The sequence below is a fragment of the Chaetodon trifascialis genome, chromosome 12 (genome assembly GCF_039877785.1).
Source record: "Chaetodon trifascialis isolate fChaTrf1 chromosome 12, fChaTrf1.hap1, whole genome shotgun sequence".
NCBI classification, from domain to species: Eukaryota; Metazoa; Chordata; class Actinopteri; order Chaetodontiformes; family Chaetodontidae; genus Chaetodon; species Chaetodon trifascialis.
Window position 1 is genome coordinate 11,624,063 of NC_092067.1, and position 17,277 is coordinate 11,641,339.

The window sequence follows — 17,277 nt, forward strand, 5'->3', positions numbered from 1 at the left end:
ACAAATATCCCTCCTTGAAGCAATTTCACTGAAGTGATGGATGAAATCCTCCGTCCTCATTCTGTGTTAAAATGCCTTCTCAAAGTTCAGCATCTCTTCAGTACTGACGAGGAATAATCACGGCGACCAAGAAGCCTTTCAATGGCCACTGGTCTGTGCTAGAGATGCATGAATAAATCTTTAACTTTTAAACCTGCACTAAATGCTTTTTTTGTTTTGTTTTGTTTTGCAATTTGAGGGGCAGCAGACAGGTTGTCGTCACCTTCATGCGTCACAATGCTCCAAAATCTCAACTTACTGCTCACTATAGAGTAAACTATTGGAACTATTGACCTTTATCCCTTAATGATCATAATAAAATTCTTCTTTGTTTACAAACATTTTATTTGTTCATTGAGCATATGTGATGGAGTGGGTGATGTTGCATGCATGATGAAAACAAAAGGGATGTAAGTGCAGGGCAGCTCGTTACATGAAGTCCACTCTTTACAACCGATTCCAACCAGGAGGGAGCAATCTCATTACTCAGCTATGCAGCTGTTACAAAAATAACTATTTACAAGAGCCCTCTTATCTTACCTTTTTTTTTTTTCAAACGGTGTTGACAGTAAATGGCAACAAAGACGAGACATAAAATTATATTTTCACACAACAGTGTTCATCGGGCCACACATGGCGAGCTACCTGTTGTACGCCCTCTCCTTCTTGGCCCTCTCTAAGGCCTTGTCCATGGTCTTCTCATTTTCGCCCCTACACTTGGGGCAGTACCACTTGCCTTTGGGCTTGTGATGGAGACCCACACAAGAGAAATGAAACCACTCAATGGGACATTCATCGTTATCGCAGCCAATCATCTCGCCGTAGGACACCTGCTCACACAGGCAGTATGTTGGCTCGTCTGGATCGATGGGCAGGTCCGGGGGTGACACCTCTCTCTCGGACTTTCCCTTTGACCGTTTCTTCTTCTTTGAAGATGTTTTGGCTCTCTTTTCCCGCGACGCTCCCAGGCCCACTTCCTCAGTGTGGTCCAGGGCTCCGTAACTTTCCCGATTTTCTCCATTTTTCTGACGTCTTGAGCGTTTCCCTCCTGACTTGTCTCCACCACCTGAGCCTGGGGTCACCTCATCGCGCTTCTTGTCGTGTTGGCCAGTTTTGCCTGGAGTGATGATGGCTGATGATGACGATGACATCATGGATGCTGCAGTGGTTGTCATGGATGTTGTCGTGGGAACGTGGCTCTCTGGGACTTCTTGAGAGGAAAGGAGAAGTTCAGAGTGCCAGTCTATTTGCCGCGTTCTGTTCTCAACCAACTCCACCTGAAAGAAGAAGAAAAACAGAAAGCTGATATCTTAGTGTAAAGCTCTGTCTGCTGCAGGAAGCAAACTTAAATAAGAAATATTTTTGTTTCTTTATGCACATCATTCTTCATTTGCTTAACATAACAGCAACATTAAATAACATTACCAATTAAAAATAAAGGTACATCTTGTATTAAAATTCAGCGAACACCCAGTCCGTGATATAAGAGATGCATCTTCTTTCAGCTTTGACAGACCAAGCACGTGTCAAAGAGGAAGGTTGAATATGGTGTTGTGTTTCTACTAACCCTCTGGTGTGTAACTATAATAAGAAGATTCAGTGTGTGGTGCTGCTGAAGTGCTGCAAAGATGTTTTTACTGGTGCGGATTTCAGTGAAAGTCAAATGTGTGCAAAATGGAAAGGCTAATAAACTCCAATACAAAAAGGCCTTTTAGGCCTTTAGAAAACCTTTTTTTCCCCCTTTTTATTTACTCCAGGAAGATTTTCTGTGCACAAATGTTCCAGGAAAGCACTTCTCTATGCTCACACAGTTACACAAACACACTCACACCTGGAGGTTTGCCAATGAACGGCTCCACCAGAGCAGCTGCAGGGCGTTCTTTACGTACCATTTGCCCAGCAATCTGGATCTTCTCATCGCCGAGCTCTTGACTGCGAATCAGTGCCCTCTGAATGGATAACTGAAGCTTTCTCCTCTGAAGTGAGTCAGACTCCCGGCGATAACGCTCATAAGCATCATCGAGCTCCTTCAGAACGTCTGCCAAAGAAGAAATGGATGGAAAACAAGTTCAGGCAGGAGGAAGAATACTGAAATTTTCTCAAGTATGCACAAGCGAAAATGACTTCAAGTGTGTTTTCTGAAGCTTTAATGAATAACGAGTGTACCTACAATCCAGTCTGTTAGTTTAGTCTCCTGCCAACAAACATCCTGTGTCTTGATCAAGTGTGCCACGTGTTTAATACAGGAGGTAAGACGGACTACTTTGGGGGATGGTGACAAGACAGCACAGAGAGCAAAGCAGTAGCTATTTGGCTCAAGCGAGAGAGGCTTAAAGCTGGTGGATTCAGACACGTAGTGTGTAATTGTACATTATAGCTACATGTCTGCCACGTACTATGTCATTTGTGGAGTGTTCAGTTTGTACACTTGGGAGGTACCTGATAATTTACCTGGATTAGTAAGAAAAGACAGGAAGTAATTTAGATTCTACAGGAGTGCAGCTGTTTGGACTTGGGAAGCTGCTGTTGATGAAACATTCGTGCACAAATGTCAGTTTACACTCTATATTTGCTTAATTGCATGCTCACCTGTAATACACAGTCGCACAGGAGGAAAAACAAGCTACTCTAGAATTCCTCTGCAAAATGTGGCCGAGTAAACACCGCACACATTTTCTCCTACGCCAAGCACCGAGCTCGACAGTACTTCCAAGGAAACACCTGAAGTAACTGTGTCGTCTACATTGTTTGACTCATGATTTTTGTTACCTCTTTAGCAATTAATTTATGATTACTATACAAAGATTTGAATGAGATTTGTCTTGTGCATCACTTTTTTTTCTTACCTTGATACTTGGCATCAATTTCCTTCATCAGGGACACACTCCTCTGCAAATCAAAAGGCAGTGATTCCACCAGGTCCAAATACTCCTCAACATAATTCACAACAACGTGGCTTGGGTCTCCATTAGTTGAGTTCAACATTGTGTATCCGTCTTCACCTCGGGACACACTGGCCCCTGTACCTGTTAACAACAAAGCATTATTCATTATCATGCTTTCTGAAAAGCCACAAGTTACTGCTCCTGCAGCATTTAATACTCAAGAAAGGGATCATTCATCATGCTCTCTTGTTTTCCAGTATAACTTATGCGCAACCAGTCAGGAAAATAGACTGTAATGGTAAAACTATGAAAGGGGGAGGGGGCAACTACTCCAGAGTCAGCCATCCTGAAAACTCCTACGTGTACTTCGAGTCTGCCAGCAGAGAGCGAACTGGTTTGGGGCTGAATTAAAATAAGTCTGCCAGCTGTTTTCAGACAGTTCAGAACATACCTGAATCTGGGACTGAATGAACCTCAGTGTGTCATATAAGGTTGGAGAAGACGACAAAGATGAACAGAAACATGAATGTTGGCTGCCGAGATTCTCCGGTGAACCAGCGTTAACACTCGGGACCCTTACGAGGGGTGTGGACGTGTGATAAAACGACATATTAATGTGAAAGCGTCCACAAACAAGTTCACTGCCGAGCCTGAATATTTGAGTTCCATTGTTTACTGTTAGCCGTGTTGCTATCGTTAGCTAACACCAGCTACGGCTAACGTACCCAACTGGCGATTTACGTTAACGTCAAGTAACGTTAACCAACTTTCCCCTCCTCGCAAGTTTGAGATTTAACTGCTCCTCAAAGATATACACATAATGAATCACGACTTTACCGGTGGCTTAAACTAGTTTAAATCGCTGGCCAACGACGCGGAAGGTTTAAGCAAACGATGTCCCAATATGACAAACACCGAGATCAACGTTAACCAACGCTAAGAGAAACGTCGAACAGCGACTTCATCTACCCACAACGTAAACAATCACAGAACATTTAAATCAAATAGATAACGTTAAACATACACGTGGCCTGAGACCCAATCTTTGCAAACGTTAAAATCAATTATTTTGACACTTTACGCTTATTTTTTTTATCTTGTTTACGCCAATGTAACTGCTAGCTGAATTAGCTTGCTAGCTTATCACGCATAATGTTACTGAGCGTGCCACATTAATCACTAAAAAAGCTGGCACTTCAACAAAACTTCACTGAACTCATCTAATTGGTAGCCCGGTGACTTGCACAAGAACTTACCGAGACGATATTGGTAGCTTTTCTGTGGCAAATGTTTGCTTTTGCTCCAGTTGTTAACGCTATGTCGTGCGTTGACTGGACTGCTGTTAACAGTCGATCCTACTGCTAGCCCAAGTGCGGCTAACGTTAGCTGCTAGCTGCACTTCCTGAACAAATCATTCAGCTGTGCGCATGTACGGCTCCACGACGAGGCTTCAGCTATCAGATACAGGTTGAATAAATTAGCTAATCGAATAAAAAAATCTTCTCCATGGGTTTGAGATTTGATTTCATACTCTATTTTTTATAGTTTATATGACCAATCTCTGACCCACTATCAACACAATTGCAATTGCTCTGGAACAGTTTCTCTCCACTCACAAGACAAGCTGTGGTATGCGTCCATGTTCCAGGTCAATACTGCCACACAGTGGCAACAAAGGTACGATGTCATGATGGAGTCTGCTTTCAAGGACAAGACACAAAAAAATATTTATTTAAAATTCAAACATTTTTCTGGTTTACTGTGGCCCATTTGTCGTACCACCTCAGTGTCTTTGGTGGCTCTGAAATACTGAACTGCTTTAAAAATTAATGCTTTCATAAAACTACTTGAGAGATGGAAGACGTGTTTGTTAGTTTTCTTATGCTGTTCATTTAATACACCTCAAAGAACAAGTCAGTGCACCGGACGTCCAGACGTCTCTAAGCTTGATGAGAACATTTACTAGCCCAGTTTTAGGCTGCATGAACAGTTTTGAAGGATGTCAATTTAAGTATGCATGAAGAGCTTTTAAAACAGCTTTTATTTCAGTCGACTTTTTTTCAGCTTTCAAACAGCTTTTTGAAAGCTGACCCAATCTCCTGGATCATGTCCGACGTGGTGGTGGACCTGCCATGTCGCTGGAACGCTTGACTGTTACACTGTCTTGTAAGAGAACAGGCCCCGAACGCTGCAACCATGGACGGGTTCACACTGGAGGAGGACAAAAACTCAGATTAGGAAATGTATCTTTATTCCTGTACAACATTACACTTCAATTTAAAATCCTTTTCATTATCAATTAATCTCTTGGTGATTTTCTCCAATAATTTTATTGCTAAAATGCCAGAAAATGATTGAAATACTCCACCAGTTTCCCAGAGCCCAAGGTGACATCTTCAAATGTATTGCTTTTGGACCATCAGTCCAAAATCTAGATATTCAGTTTACTACCATATTAGACAAGAAAAGCCTGAAACTATGGTTCACATAACATTTCTGCATTTGTTGCTTAAACCTAACAAAGCACTGGTCTGGTCCTTTAAAGGTGCTATACACTAACAGCCGATCATGTCTTCACCTTCTCAACACTCCAGCTGCAGAGGCAGCATGGGCCCAGTGCGCCAAAACTCCCATAGACCCAGACAGAAGGTCACCCTGTCCGCCGCACCTTCTCCCACTGCCCTCAATGCTGCATGAGATGACTGAAAACAAGAAAACACAACACGAGATCACTGTCACAGAAGAAGAAGAGCTCCAAAGTTTCTCACTTCATATCTGAGTAATGATTTACAGGAACAGACAAGGTTAAAGATGGACAGGAGATGTCTCCTAAATATTGTTTTTGGGCTTGACACTAACCCTTGCTGCCATCTGTAATGAGATCCTGTTCTCCTTTTAGCACCACAGTGAGGTTGCCCATGGCTACACTGAGCTGCACGACATTGCGCTGATGATCACTGCCGTCCATGGGCTCATGGTGCTGAGACAGCAGCACACAGACAGAACGAACACATTAACAAGCATAATTACATGTTCTAGGTCATGAATTTGTGACTGACTCGACCCTGCAGAGAGACCCACCAGTGACTCATACAGTCGGGTGAACTCCATGAAGTTGGGTGTAAGGATGCCCTTCTGGTACCCTTGAATTACAGATGGCTGCTGTGTAACTAGCCATAATCCGTCCTGTTGAAAACAAACAACACGCGTACACACACACACACACACACACACACACACACACACACACACACACACACCACACACACACACACACACACACACACACACACACACACACACACACACACACACACACTCAGTGATTGTGCACAGCTTTGTCAATAAAATCCCATCTGTTCAACAGCTGGAACTTGAGACTTACTGCATCAATGACTATAGGGATATCTCTTGCTTTAGACTTCTCTATCACCTCCTAAAAGAGGGAGAAAAAGTGTTATTTAGAGAAAATGTTCAGTTGTAAGCACACTGTAATGCTCTCTTTAGGCTGCACTAAACTGAATCTTTACGTACACATATAAACGTTTCATCAGTCTAACCAAGGTTGCACAGTAAAACTGCCCTATTTGCCTAAAAGTTATTCTACTTTTAGGCGTATACACGTGTTTACCCACAAGGCACCGATGGATTAAAGAGTCACATGAGCAGCTGTGCACAAGTGCTTCCTTCAGAGAAAACTGGAATCATCACTAAGAGATCTTTCATTTCATTGACATTCTCACAAGTCTATAAACCACGTTTTCTGGGTCATGAAATTATATTTTCACAGATATTCACAAGGAGTCACAGGGAGCCACAAGGGAGCACTGTGAAGCTTAAATTCATCATTGTATTCTATCCAACAACTGTTAAAATACGACTTGAGCTCAGTTTTGTGGCTCTGCACAAGCAGCTGGCCTAAGAGACTGTTCTGAGTGCAGGGGAGAGTGAGTGTATTCCACGTGCCTTTGCTGTTTTCAGTAACAAGTCTTCTCTCCCTAGACCTGGTCCCACCACAAGGCTGTGCAGTCTTGGGAGCCATTTTTCTATTTCTTCCACTGCATTAGGACTGTCCCTTCATACACGCACACACAAACAAAGACACACAAGTGTTAGATGTGTTCAGATTATAGCAGGTCCCACCCACCCTGGTTATGCTGTTACTTCAAAAAGCCATTCACTCTTTAATGCCTGACACATAAAAAACTAACCATTTCATGGATAACAAGCCTTATGGACAAATTTTACCACTGCAACACTGTACACACACACACACACCCACACACACACACGGTGGATTTTCATTACACTGTTGCAGAGTTCTGGTATTGAGCACACTGGCTCACTGGCACGGTTCATTGAGACACTTCACAGAGCTGAGCCATTGTTAACCAAATTTGTTTCCTCTGTGCTTTTCCTGCTACTGCCGGTCAACAATGGCTCAATAAAACCTGGACCCTGGAACTAGTTGACCCAAATGGAAAGCAGTCTGTATTAGCTGTTTCTCTTGCTATGAGAGGCCAAAATGACTGCAGTGAAAAACACCTACTCTGTCACATCTGGAGATACTGACCTGTAATTGTGGTTGTGGGCGGTGGCAAAAATCCAAAGCAGAAAAAGTTACTATGAACTTACTTAGCTATGAAGCCAGCAACAGCATTTTTTTTTAATTTATTTAGCAGTTCTTCATAATTACTGTGATTCTGGAACAGAGGTGTTATGATCATCATGATGCTTTCTGGTAGCATAATGGAACAGCGTGTTAAAGCACCTCCATCTTGGCTTCTTTGTCAGTTTCAAGCGCAGTGAGAGCACTGGCTGAGGACTCCACAATCATACTGATTTTTCACTGAAGACACTTTGTTGACTCTGATCCCAGAACCCACACTGACAGCATGACAGTAGTACACTGTATTCCTCTATAAATTATCAGATTGTTGCCAGCAATGAAAATCCCCTGAAAGAACAGTGTCCTTGATGTTATGATAGTAACTGACCTACGAGGATCTGTACTTACAGAACAGGATGAACTATGAGCTCAGGGCTGTATGATTTGATTACAGTTGCAGCATCTTTGGTGCAGAACACATGGGACAGGTCAGCCCCCTGGAGACAAGAAAAAGACACTGACATCCAGAACTGGACTTTAACTAAAAAAAAACAAAAAACATTTCAGACAGAAAATGATTCATCTGCCTGGACCGCGATCAGAATTACTGCTTACCACTTTCAATGCCGAGATGGCAGCAAAGTACGGAGCTCCTGTATACCTTCAGAGGGTGGACAGGAAAGATTTAGGGCCAGACTGTTACAGAGTACAACAAATTAAACTCATTTATTGATAGTGAGTTGGTGTTTGTGTGACATACTCTTGGCATCCTCCAATGATCCCAATACGTCCATCTTGTCCCTTGTGCTTTTTGGGTGTCAGCGGGGGGACTATGGTCTTTATCAGTGGGAGGATATCATCAGCCATGCCACTGTGTGATGCAGACCCCAAACTGTAGTAGCGTTCAAATACTGAGGAAATAAACAAAGAGTTAAAGTGTGGAATGCTTGTTTGGCCTGAGGCAGCACCTAGTCTACATTTTTTACCTTCCACAGACACTAGATGGCAAAAGTTTACCAGAAAAAACATAAATAAAACAATAACATACTGTGGATGAAGACGAATTAACAAACCACCTAACTAAACAAACCAGAGTCAGTGAGCCCTCACTTTACAGCTGAGGCGCCTGTTAGTTTTCTCTTCACACATTCCACCTCGAGGCTGCACACATGACACCGAAACTAATACCTAATTCCTGAGTTTCTGGGATCAACAGAAGATCCTGTTGGGTGAAACAGTCTGTCTGGGGTGAAGGGCGTCTGAGGTGGCTGGACTGGCCACGTGTACATGACGGGGAGGCGCCGGAGAGCACGGGAGCGCGGGCAGGGGGAGCTGCTTTGGAGGGAGTGGCCGCTGAGCCAGCTGTAGCGGACGAGATGCTGGAGAACATCTGGCCGAGCATCTGAAGCATGTGCAGCTCTCTGGCGTGCTCGGCCTCTCTGCGGCGGTCTTCTGCCTGCAGGCGCTGCTCCTCCATGCGGTAGAAGTTGTCCTCGGCCTGGGCGCTCTGCTCCAGGAACTGCTCCATTAGTTTCTCCATGGGGAAGTTGGCACGCCGCTTCCTCGGCCGTTTAGGTGTTCTGGCTGACAGATTACTGGCCGGCTGGCTGCTGTTATGTGGTCTTATTGAAGTGCCTGAAGTGGAGAGGGGTGAGACGTTATGACGTTATGTGATGCAGCACATACAATCAAATAATTGTGGTATTGGAAATGATAAAAAAACAAAACAAAACAAAAAAACACTGCATTCATTTAACACAGAAGAGCCAATTCATGGGGACTTGGAGGGAGCACTTACTGTTATTACCCACTGTCACTTTAACTGGAATGGGGATGGGAACAGTTGGGTATTCCAACTTCACTTCAGTCTCTGCAGGATAAGGACACTCCCCTGTGCTCTCAGAGTATACGTCCTGAGCATCCTCTCCATCTTCCTCCAGGCCATCCACGGCCTCCTCTCCTCCCGCCCCGCCGTCTGTAAACTCCTGAGGGTCAAGAGCAGGCCGGTTGCTCAAAATCCTCTCCATGGTGTCGTAAAACTTACAAATCTTGTGATACTGCCCGTTGTTCCGAAGATTACCTTCCTTCGCTAACAAGTACTGTCTCTTGAGGCTTTTGATCCGCACCCTACATTGTTCCGGCGTCCTCTCAAACCCCATCGCCCCCAGCCTCCGGGAAACGTCGCGGTACACGAAGCTGTTTCGGAAGTTTCCATCCAGCGCCGCCTGGATGTCCTGCTCGCCCCAGATGTTCAACAAGGTCCTCGTCTCTACGTCCGACCACAAGAAGCCTCGCGTTGTGTTCGCTTGCATAGCGGGTCCAAACAGGCTGGTTTAACGGAGTAACCTCCACCACCGGGGGCTGAATGGAGATGTTGACACTGCGGATTATGATGGACGTCTAGTCTGGATCTTTGCTCCTCGCTGCATCAAAGCCGCGGGGCGCCGCGAACCCGAACAGCGTCAACAACGTCAACGTCCATTAAGGTAGCTTAGAAGGACTTGTGGGGGTATTAATTATAGTTTTCAACATGGAGACTATTACAAAAGCTTGTACAGGTCAACTCTTTGTATGCTAGCTGAAGCCTAGCCGTCTATGTTTATCCTTTTCGTCGTTAGCGAATTGCGTAGCGTAGTACTTTGAAATAAACTGACTGAGGATCGGTGTCTCGACTCCTCTTCGCAGGCTTTTATTTCATCGTGGAAATTTCGAAACTGACCTCTGATCGGTCCTCCGAGGGTACCGTCACCTTTCTCCGCCTGCTCCTCCGCCCATGCTAGGTGTCTGCGGGGTCCTAGAGACCCCGCCAGCAGAGCTTAAACATGTCAACTCAAAGCTCTGAGGAGCTTTAGCGTCCATAGAGGCGTACAGCTCAGCTAAAAGCACACCAATGCATTGTAATAAAATATCACGTTACCTTTGTCACTCAAACAGACCCACGTCGCGACGAGCGACAGTGCCACAGTGATAAAGCAAAATGCGAACATCTGAATGTGCTGCGGCATGTTGTCATTCTTTCTTTTCTCACGCGAAGCTGTTACACGCGCGGAAGCCCCCCTCAGCTGCACAGTCCCTCTTACCTAAACTGGAACCGCGTTTCAACGCTGACAACTGTGCACAAATGATCCTGCTCATGAGGCGTCCTGGCCCGGTGTAGTAAACCAGGAAGAAAACGCATATGATGCCTTTAAAGCTCCTCGGATTCCCCGCTATCACAGAGGGTTGAAATTTGTCAACACTCAAGGAGCAGCAGAGCGGCCAAGGCGAAAGTACCTCACAGCTGCACTTCTTCTAATGGCCGCTAGATGCTGGTTGGAACATGAGAGACAAACGTAAAACTGCACTGTTAAACGATATTAATAATGTAAGGACAAGGTCAGTTCCTTTGATTTCAATGTATTTATTTTCTGGGTTTTAAAGTTCCCTATAGATATCCTGTACCTTAGTTTGGTAAATGTAAATTCTGCACCCTGAGTATTTTGTTTGTGACTCATTCTAGAGAGCTCACATTACCCTTAATCTGGTCAAGTATTATGGAAATCACTTCTGAGAACTTCTCTGTAGCTGTACATGTACAACATCAGGCCTGTACACTTGGTCTCTATATATTCAGATATGTTCCAACCTTGAATCATTTGCTCTTAAAGATAATAACAAATATTAATAGTGTACCAGATGTACGTTGTTGTTTTGCATTACTTATATCCAGGTGTCATAAAAGAAATCAAATTTGAGAATGAAGAAAATGTATAGACGTTACAGTAACAATCAACAGCAACATTAATGCTGAAGTGCAGAATAAATGGATTACATATTTCAATCTGATCCAGCATGTGTTCTGAGGCTTTTGCGAGCTGATTGTGACAAATATTTCCTCTATTACAACAGTACATGAACGCGGCACAGGAATTGATTAAACTGGATTTCGTTTAAAATCTTAAAGGTCAACTAAAACTGAATAAAAAAGCATCAAACAGATTAAAGTTTTAAAGAGTAAAATTTAGCCTACTGTGAATCGAAAAAAATCGATAAAACTAAAACCTTGTTGCTTGTATGTGTTTTCTTTTCATAAGAGCCTCTTAGTGGTTGCCGTTGCTTTAAAAGTTATTCCAGCGGTCTGACGAACAGACTTTGTCCTGAGACCTAATTCCTCTCCATCAACTTTTGTTTTTTTCGATAGAGGAATCGATCATGTCATGGTCAAGCTCGAGTTTAAAAACGACCAACCGCCCACCGGCGCGATCCAGTACGACAAATCAGCCGTAATATCCTTGGATACTCTTTGCCCGGAGTTTAACCTTGTAGGGAAAAGATCGGACGCAAATATCAACCACAACGGACTAAAAGGTTAAACGTATCTATCTGAAATGTCTTCAGGACGCTAGGGTTTAATATTATATTTGCAATCAGTGCGTTTTTCCAGAATAAGTCTGGTTTCTTCATATTTTCTGTTCTGTGGCAGCAGCTGCTGTGTAGATCATCTGTTCTGTCTGTGGGAACATGCTCATGAATTTTGGAAAGACAGTCTATACACAACTGGCTCTAAAGTTGAAATGTTCCCCTATTCTTGACGCATTTACACAGGCTCACTGACAGATCATACTGACCATTTTACTGGAGGAATATCATATTCACATTATGTATGCAAGTAGACCACCAGCCAACACTTATTCACTCTGGGTACAGTCTCCAAAGGTCACATGAATATTTGATTAGAGTTCAACAAATGGTCCTCTACGGTCTACCATTATCATTTGTAGTGTTCACATTGCAAGAATTGTGTGTGTGTGTGTGTGTGTGTGTGTGGGGGGGGGGGGGGGGGGGGGGGGGTATTTCATTTAATGCTAAATGAGGTCTGACTGAGCAGGTCTGAGGTTTGACTTTTGATATCAGGTTGTTGTGCTAATATGCTAATGATTAGCATGCTAATGTTAACGTGCTAACATGTTGTCAGGTGACAAAAACGTTTTCTTTGCTTGATTTTGTTAAGTCCTTTCCAAAGTTATGTTTTAAATTTACAGAAATACTGAAAAAGAACCTATGATGTCAACATATAACTTCATATTTATTTTCTGCCTCTCATTCACACACACACACACACACACACACACACAGTAATAACAACCAAGCAATGATCACCGCGGTCAATGATCAGCAGACACAGGCTGTGGTGGTACAAGTACATAGCCCCCCAGTGGATGAACCTGAAAGGCGTCGCTCAGGGTAAAAAGGCTCCAGCAATTCTTTAGCTCCTCACCTACTTCCTGTTTCACCTCAGTTACTTTCTGAAGTTCAGATTCACGAAGCAGAGCGAGGATGAGCCAAACGCTAGTCTCCCTGTCATTGATTAACGTTCGTTGAAAAATGACATTTGTCAGAGGAGTTCACGAGCAGCCTGAATGTAAATTTACGAGCTAGACCGTGTTTCTTTTCACCGATAAATTGACAAAAAAAAGCTCCCCTGTACCGGGACCCGACCCAGCATCATGCCCGAGGTGTCGAAGATGAAGAAGCCCGACGTCAAAGTAGTCCTCCTGGGAGACATGAACGTGGGGAAGACGTCGCTGCTCCACAGGTACACGGAGAGGAAGTTCAAAGACACCATCAGCACCGTTGGAGGCGCGTTTTACCTCAAACAGTGGGGACCGTACAACATCTCCATATGGGACACTGCTGGTAAAACCTCCTTCATGTGATTTCTTCAGACTTTTCCCACTGTTTATTCTCATCCCTCACGATTATCGACCGTGTTTACCTGAAAGCGTGTGATCCCACCACCTGAGGCAATCACTGCCATGTGACCGCTCAGTGTGTTCAGGGTGCAGACCTGCCTCTGCTCGTTCTGTGTTTGTCTCACTGGTACAAAGAACAGATGAAGTTCAGTCCCAGTGCTGAGAGCAATAACAATAACATGTCATAAGAAGCCTGTCAGATCAGAACAGGATAAAAAACATCTGATGACACACTGGGGGGAAAAATAAGCATTAAAACAACTTGAAAACAAATCTCTGATTATATTCACAGTCACACCTTTTAGAGTAACACCAGGCCCCCTTAAGCTGCTTCATTTCATTCCTAATTTTCTAAAAATTCAAATTGAATTAATGAGTTCCTGGGAGCTGGTCAAACTCAGAAAATCATTTAAAAAAACATTTGTTTTTGTTTAGATTATTTCTAAGATAAAAGTGTTTTGACTTTAGATTAAATTCCTTCACTGGAATAAATGATATTATTGATTGTTCTACTTTTAGTTGGTTTTGCTCTTAGAATCTGGATTTTTAGTGTACTAACAGAAAACCCCCACAGTACAAAAATCACCGCCTGCTTTGTCTTCTGCTTTATTGCTCAATATTGGTCGAATGTGACCTAATCAAAGCCATTGTCCTGTGAGTACTTCTGCAGTGACACTCACACATATGCAGTACTTTTAGCCTAGTTTTGAATTCTACGAGCAGCGGCCTGAGATGGACATTACAGAAAAAACGACAACTGGTAACATTTTGCCAAATGATGGCAAAGGTTAATTAACTACTTATCCCATAATAAAAGCCTATGAAACTACACTGCAAGTGGAAAACACCAGCTCACGAGTGTGAAACCGTGTGACTGGGCAGTCAGTTGTTTGCAGTATATCTGTACACAGGAAATGGATTATTGTCATTTATTTAGACATGTTCCATGTCGCTGAGCAGTTACACCTCAGTAGTACAAAATCGAGAATAGTGTCATGGGAGATTTGCTCTATAATCTGGTATTCTACTGTAACATTGAATGTAACTTCTGTCCCTCATTAACAGGATCACCAGAGCCCCAATGACTTGATCTGAATATTCTTTCAAATAAGCTAATTTGGCTAAAACAGGAATGATTTCCTCTCACTGCTGAAGAATAAGCTTATACAACTGCACTGCATTCCAGTATTGTGTAAACGTGAATTACAGTAAACCCTCTTAGGCAAACACACACTTCACAAAAGTAGTGTTGGTGAACCACAGAGATAAGGAAAGGCAGGCCGAGTCACCAGGAAACCATTTCCTGTGTGCGCTACCGAACTCTGTGACTTGTAACGGGAGGCTGTTGCCTTCATTTTATTTGGTCATTGTGGTGGAGAGAAACGCCGGATCAGCTGTGAGTCACATCAAGGCCGCTGTTGCAGAGCTATCAGTGTAGGCCATAAAGTTTTGGAAGAGTGGCCGCTCTGAGGCTCGTGCTGAGCAAACTGAAAACATGCCGGCTGCTGCTTCTTTTCCCACAGATAGTGCCCTTTTCAGCTGGACACTTAAACTTCAAGGCCCCACGAAGGCGTTTCAGCTGCCTGCCCTCTTCCTCTTCACAGTCACATGACAGGCCTATGACAGGAAGACTTGACTCCTCATGCTTCAACCTGACTTTCTAACTTGCTTGCAGTAGTGCTTTCCAGAAGCACAAAGAGGACTCAGTTAGGGTTTTGTTTTTTGGTTTTTTTTGTAATTTCAGCCAATAGTATGTAAAGAAAGCAATATCTTCCTGCCTCCGGTCTTGGAATTTCCCCTTCCGGGACTAATAAAGGTATATTGAATTGAATTCAGTGTATTCTGTGTGAAATGATTGGCCGATGAATCAGTTCACTGGAATTATATTGTGTTATACCGAGAGATGTTTTTAATATAAAGTCTCAGAGATGACCTGTAGTTGAATCAACACCTCTCTAAAACAGTTTCAGCAAAAACTGGTTATCACCTTCATGAAAGTAGGATTTATTGCAGGACTGTTGTATTTATAGCGGTCTGATAAATTGGGGTTGCTGAAACAACTTGATCCGATGCAGCGTTTCTCACATTAGCCAGGTTTCCATCCACATGTAGCATAAATCTGAACAGAATTTACAGAAATTCTGCAAAAGAAAATGCAAAATAATGTGCGTTTAATGTTCGTCACTATTATGTGAACATTAGAAGTTAAGCGCCTGGAGATGCACAGTTGGTGGTGCTAATTCTCCACTCGGCGACATTAAACGGTGGAAAATGGGGTGAAAATCATGATGTTTTTATGTTTTATCGAGCTGTTTTTACTTTATGCAGGTGAGTGGAAACGATTCAAATGATTGTGCAAACATGATTGGATTATGTAATAATTGTGACAGGCCGAGTTATATTTCAAGCAAAAAAGCAAAACATTCATGTTTCAGTTCCTCAAATGTGAACGCTGTTTTTCTTTCTTTTATAACAGTGAGCTCTGTGTATTTGGGTTTTGGACTGTCGGTTTGGTTAAAAAAAAAAGGAACGTGAAGGTGCCCACAAACCTATAGAGCAGTTCATTTTTTCTTCGTATAACAAATAAACTGGCAGCTTATTATCCAAACGATGCCCCCAGAGGCAAAGTCTTCGCACACAATGTGCCCTTTGAAGAATCCTGCATATTTCAAAGACAAAGGTTGCTTCTGTTTTCTCTGCGCTGTGTCCTCCTGCAGCGCTGTTCCGACAGTTCGGCTGTCTTCAGTCTGTGTTTGTGGGGTTCGTGCTGCAGACTGACCTGTCTCTGTCTCCTCAGGACGTGAACAGTTCCACGGACTGGGCTCAATGTACTGTCGAGGTGCAGCCGCTGTCATCCTCACTTACGATGTCACCAACTGGCAGAGCCTAGCTGAGCTGGAGGAGCGCTTCCTGTCCCTGACTGATACCGCTAACCATGACTGCATTTACGCTGTTGTGGGAAACAAGGCTGATCTCACAGACCCTAAAGCCCGGCTGTCCCAGGACCCCAATGTGACATCCGAGGAGCGAACTGAGTGTGAGGAGGAGAGGACGGAGCCACAGGTGCTGTCTGCTTGCCCCACACCGCCGGCCTCCCCCACGTCCCTTTCTGGCATGATGCTACACAAACAGGTGTCTCCCGAGGATGCAGTGGCCTTTTATGGGAGAATTCTGCGCTACAAGGGCCTGGACGAAAAGAGCAGCTTGCCGGCAGAGAAGATGTGCTTCGAGACGAGTGCCAAGACAGGCTACAATGTGGACACTCTGTTTGAGGCTCTGTTTGATCTGGTGCTGCCTTCCATCCTGAGGAAGAGGAACGAGAACCAGGAGTCTCCTACAGTAGACCTGGAGGAGTGCAGGGGGGCCGGCAGCAAGCGGGCCAGATCCTCCTGCTGCTAGGATCTGGCAAAGGAAGGTGGAGAAGCTGCCAGACACGGAGACTTTTTTTAGCCAAGGACAATCAACAGGTTGATCTGTGCACCAAATACATACTGTGATGGTACTACTTACTCGCCTTGACTGAGACCCAATAGCAATAATGACCTCCTGGTAACACACACACTAAACACACACTCTCGATTCTGTGACAGTCAGAAAGCAGCATTCAGAGTGTCCAGTGATATTTCAAGTATTTCTTTGCATGGAAGAGAAATAAATGCAAACCTTCCTCCCTGAAGACCGAAACTGAACTTGTATCCCAAAGATGTGGGTAAATAATGCACCTAAGAAGTCAATCACTGCGATTTGTTCATGATAATGAGAATGTCACAAATGTAACAGCACTAATTGTTAGGCATGTGGCACGCTGCACTGTGTTGTAGTTCAAGGTTTTCTCTTATGCTCTGTTACTAGTGTCTATATTTTACAGGCGCATCTGGAACCTTTTAATAAGTGTAAATACTAAATAACCCCTCCTGAATTTTTAAGCAAGCTGTCATAATAAAGAGTTTTATTTTGCCGTCTGTCTGGTCTGTCAGTTTAAGATAAGCTTGTGAGAGTAAATCGCCGCAGC

General features: G+C 43.7%; 3 protein-coding genes across 7 annotated transcripts; 1 reads left to right on the forward strand and 2 right to left on the reverse strand.

Annotated features, from left to right (window-relative positions):
- Nucleotides 1-190: 190 nt before the first annotated feature.
- ing1 (inhibitor of growth family, member 1) lies at nucleotides 191-4,578 on the reverse strand. The gene is made up of 4 exons (XM_070975948.1): nucleotides 4,181-4,578; nucleotides 2,886-3,065; nucleotides 1,929-2,077; nucleotides 191-1,316 (listed from the first exon to the last, which is right to left on the reverse strand). The coding sequence occupies exons 2-4, from the start codon at nucleotides 3,022-3,024 to the stop codon at nucleotides 681-683; spliced, it is 924 nt and encodes a 307-aa protein (XP_070832049.1). The 5' UTR covers nucleotides 3,025-3,065; nucleotides 4,181-4,578; the 3' UTR covers nucleotides 191-680.
- A 45-nt stretch (nucleotides 4,579-4,623) lies between these two features.
- On the reverse strand, nucleotides 4,624-10,823 carry naxd (NAD(P)HX dehydratase). Of its 5 annotated transcripts, XM_070975383.1 has the most exons (12): nucleotides 9,614-10,770; nucleotides 9,332-9,518; nucleotides 8,722-9,168; nucleotides 8,294-8,444; nucleotides 8,149-8,194; nucleotides 7,942-8,030; nucleotides 6,891-6,999; nucleotides 6,310-6,360; nucleotides 6,006-6,110; nucleotides 5,784-5,904; nucleotides 5,503-5,626; nucleotides 4,624-5,135 (listed from the first exon to the last, which is right to left on the reverse strand). In XM_070975383.1, exons 3-12 carry the CDS (start codon nucleotides 9,071-9,073, stop codon nucleotides 4,985-4,987), a joined length of 1,299 nt encoding a protein of 432 aa, XP_070831484.1. In that variant the 5' UTR covers nucleotides 9,074-9,168; nucleotides 9,332-9,518; nucleotides 9,614-10,770; the 3' UTR covers nucleotides 4,624-4,984. The 5 variants fall into 5 exon arrangements, with proteins under 5 accessions (XP_070831484.1, XP_070831483.1, XP_070831487.1 ...); XM_070975382.1 differs by having other exon boundaries at nucleotides 9,332-10,713; XM_070975386.1 differs by having other exon boundaries at nucleotides 8,294-8,501; nucleotides 8,770-9,168; nucleotides 9,332-9,981.
- Nucleotides 10,824-12,893: 2,070 nt separating this feature from the next.
- On the forward strand, nucleotides 12,894-17,223 carry rab20 (RAB20, member RAS oncogene family). Its single transcript, XM_070975388.1, has 2 exons — nucleotides 12,894-13,209; nucleotides 16,063-17,223. The coding sequence occupies exons 1-2, from the start codon at nucleotides 13,020-13,022 to the stop codon at nucleotides 16,662-16,664; spliced, it is 792 nt and encodes a 263-aa protein (XP_070831489.1). The 5' UTR covers nucleotides 12,894-13,019; the 3' UTR covers nucleotides 16,665-17,223.
- Nucleotides 17,224-17,277: the final 54 nt, after the last annotated feature.

Excerpts from the sequence above, each read along its gene's own strand:
- ing1 (XM_070975948.1), bottom strand. The coding sequence starts at position 3,024 with ATGTTGAACTCAACTAATGGAGACCCAAGCCACGTTGTTGTGAATTAT. Across the intron at positions 2,078-2,885 it reads AATTGATGCCAAGTATCAAG|ACGTTCTGAAGGAGCTCGAT; the intron begins GTAAGAAAAAAA and ends CTTCTTTGGCAG. Across the intron at positions 1,317-1,928 it reads TCCAGATTGCTGGGCAAATG|GTGGAGTTGGTTGAGAACAG; the intron begins GTACGTAAAGAA and ends TTCTTCTTTCAG.
- naxd (XM_070975386.1), bottom strand. The coding sequence starts at position 9,845 with ATGCAAGCGAACACAACGCGAGGCTTCTTGTGGTCGGACGTAGAGACG. Across the intron at positions 6,111-6,309 it reads TCCCTATAGTCATTGATGCA|GACGGATTATGGCTAGTTAC; the intron begins GTAAGTCTCAAG and ends TGTTTTCAACAG. Across the intron at positions 5,905-6,005 it reads CCCGACTGTATGAGTCACTG|CACCATGAGCCCATGGACGG; the intron begins GTGGGTCTCTCT and ends CTGCTGTCTCAG.
- rab20 (XM_070975388.1), top strand. The coding sequence starts at position 13,020 with ATGCCCGAGGTGTCGAAGATGAAGAAGCCCGACGTCAAAGTAGTCCTC. Across the intron at positions 13,210-16,062 it reads CTCCATATGGGACACTGCTG|GACGTGAACAGTTCCACGGA; the intron begins GTAAAACCTCCT and ends CTGTCTCCTCAG.